The 8,456-nt window shown below is 36.0% G+C and overlaps 1 protein-coding gene across 3 annotated transcripts; it reads right to left on the bottom strand.

Annotated features, from left to right (window-relative positions):
- Window positions 1–966: 966 nt before the first annotated feature.
- LOC103999718 (receptor-like protein kinase FERONIA) lies at window positions 967–3,145 on the bottom strand. Of its 3 annotated transcripts, XM_065179474.1 has the most exons (3): window positions 2,985–3,143; window positions 1,282–2,901; window positions 967–1,197 (listed from the first exon to the last, which is right to left on the bottom strand). In XM_065179474.1, exons 2-3 carry the CDS (start codon window positions 2,786–2,788, stop codon window positions 1,133–1,135), a joined length of 1,572 nt encoding a protein of 523 aa, XP_065035546.1. In that variant the 5' UTR covers window positions 2,789–2,901; window positions 2,985–3,143; the 3' UTR covers window positions 967–1,132. The 3 variants fall into 3 exon arrangements, with proteins under 3 accessions (XP_065035546.1, XP_065035545.1, XP_065035544.1); XM_065179473.1 differs by having other exon boundaries at window positions 967–2,778; window positions 2,985–3,145; XM_065179472.1 differs by having other exon boundaries at window positions 967–2,901.
- Window positions 3,146–8,456: the final 5,311 nt, after the last annotated feature.

The raw sequence follows: 8,456 nt of genomic DNA, 5'->3' as shown, positions 1-8,456 counted from the left end.
ATGGTGTATGGCTTAAGAGTTTCATTTCTGGGCTTAGAGTCATGGATTCTATTTCTAGGTCATTAAAAATTTTCTATGATAATTAAGCTGCTGTCTTTATGGCTAAAAACAATCAAAGTCGAAGTCGAAGTAAAAACATCGAAATTAAGTATTTAGCCATAAGAGAACGTGTAAAAGAAAATAAAATGATTATTGACCATATTAGCACTGAATTGATGATTATTGATCCTTTGACTAAAGGTATGCCACCTTTAAAATTCAAGGATCATGTAGAGAAAATGAGACTTGGTTCCACTTTGTAATGATATTGAAACTCTTATATATTATAATATTTTCTCATTCATGTGCACATTATTTTAAGAAAATATATTGTTACTAGACTAAGAATAAACATAAGGTTTATTCATTAAGTAATATTACCACATTGAGATTAAGAAACTAAATATATCGTGATACATGGATGATAATACTTGCTCTTAGAAGACTTATCGTTATGATTCATGTATTTATTTCTTAAGAAAGTTGTTCGAGAAAGGTTAATTCAAATTATTAAGATAAATGTATGGATCAAGTGGGAGAATATAACCGTTATTATTAAATATCTTATTTAATAATAATATAACCATTCTCATTAAGATTCATAATTCATTATCATGAATTTCTTCATTTATTAAGGTTTAAATGATTTTAGTTTTTTATTCATTATACATAAAATCGTTATTATTAAATTAAATATTTAATATCATTAAAATTCTTCGTTATAGTCCAAATATTATAAATTTGAATTAATTCTTGAACGTTATGAGTTGGTAAAAATAAATATTTTTGATGGGAGAACATCTATATATATATATGAGAATTTTGGTCTCTGGACTCGATCATCTCTTTGAAGCAAAAAAAGATTTCATACACCATCTAAAACGAAAGTTCTAAGCCAAGAAGTAACAAAGTTCAAGAAGAAACCTCTGTAAAAATTATTGACTGGATAGAGATGTATTATTTTATTTTCGCATCGGTTTTTATTATTGTGTTTCTATTATAATAATTTAAAAATAAGTTGGCTTCAATGATTTATTACAAACCGATCAAAAGACAAAGGTGATTGTGTCAGAGCTTGGAAAGCATCTCAACCTTATGATCCCACCATCAATCTCCCCACGGTAGACTCATCAAAGTCACTTGTGGCAGCTTTTATCCCTGAAATGGAGAAGTAGCGGCAGAGGTTAGACTCGGCCGACACAGCTGAACGTGCGTTGCCATAGAGGGAGAGAGGCGACAAACCATAAGGCCCATTGCTTGTAACTGCACCCTTCCCTTTCTTCATCTTCTTATTCTTCTGGCATTTGCATATTCCAATCAGGCAAATAACAGCGAGCAAAACAGCAAAAGCTCCAATCACTCCAACAATAACAGAAACTTCACTCTTGTGTTTTGCACTCCCCTTCCTGACATCTCTAGGATCGACGTACAACTGCGAGCGTGCTCCTGGATTAAGACCAGCCAGGCTGTTATTACTGTTCTGCAACTTGAACACCTCAAGCCCATTCAAGATGGAATCATAATACTCCGGTTTGGAGAGTGTATCTGGATGAAGCGCAACCCACAGATCCATCTGTCCTCTTCCCATTGTCATCACCACATAGTCCCTGTACACAGGGATACCGATACCGCCACTCCAACCAATGACATCAGCTTCTTCTGTTGCAGTCTGGTTATTAAGGTAGACGTCAAAGACTCTCTGGTTTATCTTCACTATCGGATACTGGATCTCACAGAAATGTAGCCGGACAAGGTAATAGAAGCCAGCATCCACCGGGAGAATCCAGGTTAAATTGTAGTTCAAGTTCACCTGTGCGTTTGGACCCATTGATCTTGCTGTGGAGTAGACATCCGGTGGTGCAATGTAACTTGGAACACTGGTCGGGTATGTGATGGTAACATTCGGATCATTGGAGTAGGTCACACCAAATGCAGCCCCATAAATGTAAGGCGAGTCGTCGTCCCAAGAGCGGAACAAGCCGGAGTCTTCGATGGGGGGAATTGCTTGCCCACCCACATTGAGCCGGTAAACTGTCTCCAGAGCTTGGTCGGGATCGATAGTGTAAACAATATGACCATCATCTCCATCGACAAGCAAAGGTGTTGCTGAGCTAAACAAGTCGGGGATTGATACAATCTCGATACCGTTAATGAAGGCATAGGAGTTGGGATGGGTGGTTGATGGAATGAAAGTGAGGTTTAGGCCGCCGGTAGAGACGTTTACGGAGTATTCACGGATTAGATACGCGAAATTTAGGGCATCAGCAGTTAGGTAGGAGCTGAAGTTGTGAAGAAGGGTGTAAGGGCCAGATGTGACGGAGAAGAAGGCATCGGAAACGGCATGGTTGGAGTAATCGGAAGGGTAGAAATGGAGGCGGATAAATTTCCGGCCGGCGCTGAGAGGGAAGCGGTAGGTGAAGGGAGAAGTGAAGACCCGAGCGGTCGAGTACGGGACCGTGGAGACTGATGGATCTTGATGTAGAGCATCGAAGCTGCCGCCGCCGTTCAAGGAGGGGGCGTACCTGGTTCCGGTGTCGCCGGTCCAGGATCGTCCGTCGAAGCTAGATGCCTGGCCGGAGGCGCCGCAGTTGAGGAGGATGTCGTCTCTTGGCACGTAATAGGTGGAGTTGTCGACAGCAACGACGACCAAAGTAGCCGCCAATAGCGAGAAGGCGACGGAGGCACAGAGAAGGGAACGGAGCTGCATCAGAGACCATGACTGATCCAGGAAAAGGAACCCTAAATCCATCAAAAATCGGATCTTTAACGAAGAAATCGATTGGCCTCACTCTACTCTCCCGAACTCAGCAGGGAAAATTAGCATTCAACATCTAAATCTTCAACTCTCGGCCTCACGTTCAGCTAAAAGCAGAGGAAAACCAGCTGATATTGCATCAAAATCAACCCTAGAAACAAGGGAGAAATCAGGCGGTAGAGAGAGTTACCACGAAGAACCGCGAGAGAGTTGAAATGGGAGTCGCGGAGGGAGGCGTTCACGATATGCGTCTGCGCCACGAACGTCGCAAGCAAGAGATTGCAGGAGTCCAGATTTTTCGAGTGAATAGTATGCAGTCTGCGCGAAGACTGACACACACAAACAAACGGAGTCCACATAAAGCAATTCTCGGTGGTCGACTCAGCATCCACTCGAGTTTGGCATTCATATGCAATTGGTCGATCAAAGACTCGACTGAGTCAAGTAAATATGTGGCCGATGTTTGGACTTTCACCATTTCATCAAATTTTGACCAAATTTGAAGAAATCGAAGAAATTGAAATAATCCAAAGTATTCACATGAAAAAACCAAAAAAATTTATCATTTAAAATTTTTAAAAATAAAGAATTATATTTTTATCCATCTCGGAGCAATTTAAAGGTTTCTTAAAAGTCACGATTTGTTTAGACTGAGTTACACTGAATTGCACCAAATTTTATAAAAATTTAAAAACTTATTTAGAAGTTAAAAGGTTAATAAATATTGTATGAAAGTTTTAAAATTTGAAGAAATTAAAAAATTAGAAAAACTTAGAGTAATCAGAAAATGAAAATACTATAAAAATATCAAATAAATTTTAGAAAAATCAGAAAAGTTATATTTTTGTGCATCGGGGAGTAATCTAAAGGTTTGTCAAAAGTTTAAACTTGTTTTGCTTAAGTTTAGACCGAGTAATACTATTTTTAAAATTACCTCTAAAAATAATGTAAGTGGGTCTAAATGCGAGTATTTTTGGATCACACATTCAGAAGAATAGGTTTTGTTGGAAAAATTTATTATAACCGAATAATAATTCAATGAATCAATCAGATATTAAATTTTTACATAAAAATTTTAATACGAAAAAAATCACGGGACCGTAATCTAATTCAAACTTTAACTATCACCAATAATGATAATATATTTATAATAAATCTTCTCCAGAATAACAAGAGGATCATAATAATATTAAAAACCGACTCAGTATATCATAATAGATCTCGTAAAATGAAAAGTTTAGGTTTCACCAAATGGATATACTAGAAAAGCATCTCAGAGATGATAAACTGTAGATCAACACGTTAAAATTATACAGCTTGCTGTAAGGATTCACCACATAAGTAATGCTCCCAAATCATGATCTTTAGATTGACACTCAAAAGGTGTTAGTGTTGTTGCAGTGATGTATTTAATTGAACCGTCTATCATGTGTATTATTGATAAGTCTAAATAAAGAGCTGTCAATGCCCTCGAGGTATCACCTCATGTCGAATATCGATGACACATAAGAATTATTTGACAATGCTAATAGTGCACATGCCTTCAAAAATAGAGTACTGCAATACACATTTATTATTTCTCCATCACACATGTTGTTTCAATCTTCTTCTTGCTCAACATGTCCTGCAAGTAGATCAACATCAAGCTCTATAGTATCTTCCTCCACATCTCCCCCATCACCCTGATATACTGGAGGAGTAACTGGGTCACAATCTGCTAATCCTTCTACAGAAGTCTTGGCTTGTATCTTCTCATTCAAATCCTCAAAGGTTTGATCCTCAAAGAAAACTACATCTCTGCTTCTAAACACCTTCTATTTTTCCGGATCCCACAACCTGTAACCAAACTGATCATGTGAGTAGCTAAGAAAAATATATTCTTTAGTCTTACCATCCAGCTTGGGCCTCTCATTGTCTGGAAAATGTGCAAATGCATGACAACCAAACACTCTCAAATGCTTGTAGGAAACATCTTTCCTGACCATAAATGCTCTACAACATCACCATCTATGGCTGTACATGGTGATAAGTTGATCACATCAACTGCAGTCCTCAAAGCATCATCCCAAAACCTTTTGGGTAGCTTGGCCTATGAAAGCATACATCTGATCTTTTTCATGATGGTGCGGTTCATCCTCTTTGCAATTGCATTATGCTAAGATATACCAGAAACTGTCATCTCATGTTGGATCCTATGTGACCTACAATAATCATCAAATAATCCTGTGTACTCACCACCATTATATGATCTTATGCATTTTAATTGCTTTTCTGTCTCCTTTTCAACCCTAGCATGAAACTCTTTGAAAACATTAATCACCTGATCTTTGGTCTTCAAAGCATAGGCTCAAACTTTCCTGGAAAAATCATCTATAAAAGTGATAAAATAAAGTACACCACTTATACCAAGAACATCAATAGATCCACCAGGAGTTTTTATTCTCAAAGGACCACATACATCTGTATAAATACGATCTAAGACATATATTTTTCGAGATAAAGCAGGACTAGCAAATAAAACTCTATGTTGTTTACCAACCAAACTATCAATACAAGGGTTCAGATGTGTACCTCTGAGGTATGGCAATACCTTTCTCTTGGAAAGAGCTTGCAGCACCTTCTCGCTTATGTGTCCCAATCGCCTATGCCATAACTCCATGCTGAAGTCTTTCTCTGTAGTATTTAACTACTCACCATAAGCTTTAGTCTACAACTTGTACAAAGTATGACATTTCTTTTCACTAGCTATAACAAGAGAACCCTTATTGAGCTTCCATTGCCTTTTCTAAAATCTGCTATCATAGTCTTTATCATCTAGTCTTCCAACTGAAATTAAATTCAGCCTCAAGTCAATCATATGCCTTACAGCCTCAAGCACCAACTTGTAACCAAGGTTGGTCTTTAAATGGATATCACCCATGCCAATGATGTTCGTTATGCCATAGTTGCCCATCTTGACAACACCAAAATTTTTAGACCTGTATGTAGCAAAAAACTCCTTTCGTGGTGTTTCGTGGTGTAGCATGATAAGAAGCACCTGTGTCAATCACCCACTCAATATCTTAACACACACAAGCAAAAATATCAACAGAAGGAGACAAAATCAAATAATCACCACCTTACACTATAGCTGTAGTATTATCTTTTGACTCTGTAGACTCCACTTCTTTTCCCTTTTTCTTAATCTTCTTAGGTTGCTTACATTAGTTCTTGTAATGTTCGTTCTCACCAAAGTTAGAGCAAATAATATCTTTTCTTGATCTTGACTTGCTCCTACCCATACGTGAACTACTTTTAGACTTTGGCCTTCCTCTGTTCTTTAAGATAAGTGCTTGTGAATAATTCTGAGAAGTTGCTGAATTTTTTCTTCTCAACTCTTCATTCAATAAATTGCTTGTTAATTAACTCATTGTGACAACACCATCTGGCGCAGAATTACTGAGGGAAACCGTCAGTGTCTCCCAACTTTCTGGTAATGAACTAAGTAACAATGCCTGCAACTAATCATCAAGAGATATTTTCATATAGGATAACTGGTTAGTAATACTTTGCATTTCATTCAAATGCTCAGTAATAGAAGTACCCTCTCTATATTTTAGGTTCACAAGTTTTCTTATCGTAAAAGCTTTGTTACCAGTTGTTTTTCTTTCATAGAGACTTTCAAATTTTTTCCAAAGGGAATATATAGAACTTTCAGTAGAAACATGGTGAAAGACACTATCATCAAGCCACTATCAAATAAACCCAACTATTTTTCGATCTAACCTCTTCCACTCATCATCTGTCATAGTTGTGGGTTTTGCACTATCCCACTGCAAAGGTCCATACAAATCTTTGCAATACAAGAGAACTTCTATTCTTGATTTCCATATCATCCAATTATTTCCATTCAAACTAATCATACGAGAAACACTACTGGCCTCCATGTTCAAATACAAAAATTAAATCACCACAACCCTGCTATGATAATCTAAAGTATTCACATGAAAAAACCAAAATAATTATCATTTAAAATTTTTAAAAATAAAGAATTATATTTTTATCCATCTTAGAGCAATTTAAAGGTTTCTTAAAAGTCACGATTTGTTTAGACTGAGTTACATTGAATTGCACCAAATTTTATAAAAATTAAAAAACTTATTTAGAATTTAAAAGGTTAATAAATATTGTATGAAAGTTTTAAAATTTGAAGAAATTAGAAAATTAGAAAAACTTAGAGTAATCAGAAAATGAAAATACTATAAAAATATCAAATAAATTTTAGAAAAATCAGAAAAGTTATAATTTTGTGCATCGGGGAGTAATCTAAAGGTTTGTCAAAAGTTTAAACTTGTTTTGCTTAAGTTTAGACCGAGTAATACTATTTTTAAAATTACCTCTAAAAATAATGTAAGTGGGTCTAAATGCGAGTATTTTTGGATCACAAGAATAGGTTTTGTTGGAAAAATTTATTATAACCGAATAATAATTCAATGACTCAATCATACATTAATTTTTTACATGAAAATTTTAATACGAAAAAAATCACGGGACCATAATCTAATTCAAACTTTTACTATCACCAATAATGATAATATATTTATAATAAATCTTCTCTAAAATAATAAGAGGATCATAATAATATTAAAAACCGGCTCAGTATATCATAATGGATCTCGTAAAATGAAAAGTTTAGGTCTCACCAAATAGATATAGTAGAAAAGCATATCAGAGATGATAAACTGTAGATCAACACGTTAAAATTATAGAGCTTGCTGTAAGGATTCACCACAAAAGTAATGCTCCCAAATCATGATCTTTAGATTGACACTCAAAAGGTGTTAGTTTTGTTGCATTGATGTATTTAATTAAACCGTCTATCATGTGTCTTATTGCTAAGTCTAAATAATGAGCTGACAATGCCCTGGAGGTATCCCTGAAACAATATGACACATATTAATAACCTCAAAATTTTATAGTACCTCATGTCGAATATCGATGACACATAAGAATTATTTGACAATGCTAATAGTGCACATGCCTTCTAAAATAGAGTACTGCAATACACATTTATTATTTCTCCATCACACATGTTGTTTCAATCTTCTTCTTTCTCAACATATCCTGCAAATAGATCAACATCAAGCTCTATAGTATCTTCCTACATATCTACCCCATCACCCTGATATACTGGAGGAGTAACTGGGTCACAATCTGCTAATCCTTCTACAGAAGTCTTGGCTTGTATCTTCTCATTCAAATCCTCAAAGGTTTGATCCTCAAATAAAACTACATCTCTGCTTCTAAACTCCTTCTATTTTTCTGGATCCCACAACCTGTAACCAAACTGATCATGTGAGTAGCTAAGAAAAATATATTCTTTAGTCATACCATCCAGCTTGGGCCTCTCATTGTCTGGAACATGTGCAAATGCACGACAACCAAACACTCTCAAATTCTTGTAGGAAATATCTTTCCTAACCATATATGCTCTACAACATCACCATCTAGGGCTGTACATAGTGACAAGTTTATCACATCAACTGCAGTCCTCAAAGCCTCATCCCAAAACCTTTTGGGTAGCTTGGCCTATGAAAGCATACATCTGATCTTTTTCATGATGGTACGGTTCATCCTCTTTGCAATTGCATTATGCTGAGATGTACCAGAAACTATCATCTCA

Source organism: Musa acuminata, unplaced genomic scaffold (genome assembly GCF_036884655.1).
Source record: "Musa acuminata AAA Group cultivar baxijiao unplaced genomic scaffold, Cavendish_Baxijiao_AAA HiC_scaffold_1139, whole genome shotgun sequence".
NCBI classification, from domain to species: Eukaryota; Viridiplantae; Streptophyta; class Magnoliopsida; order Zingiberales; family Musaceae; genus Musa; species Musa acuminata.
This window is presented reverse-complemented; position numbering and strand designations above follow the sequence as displayed.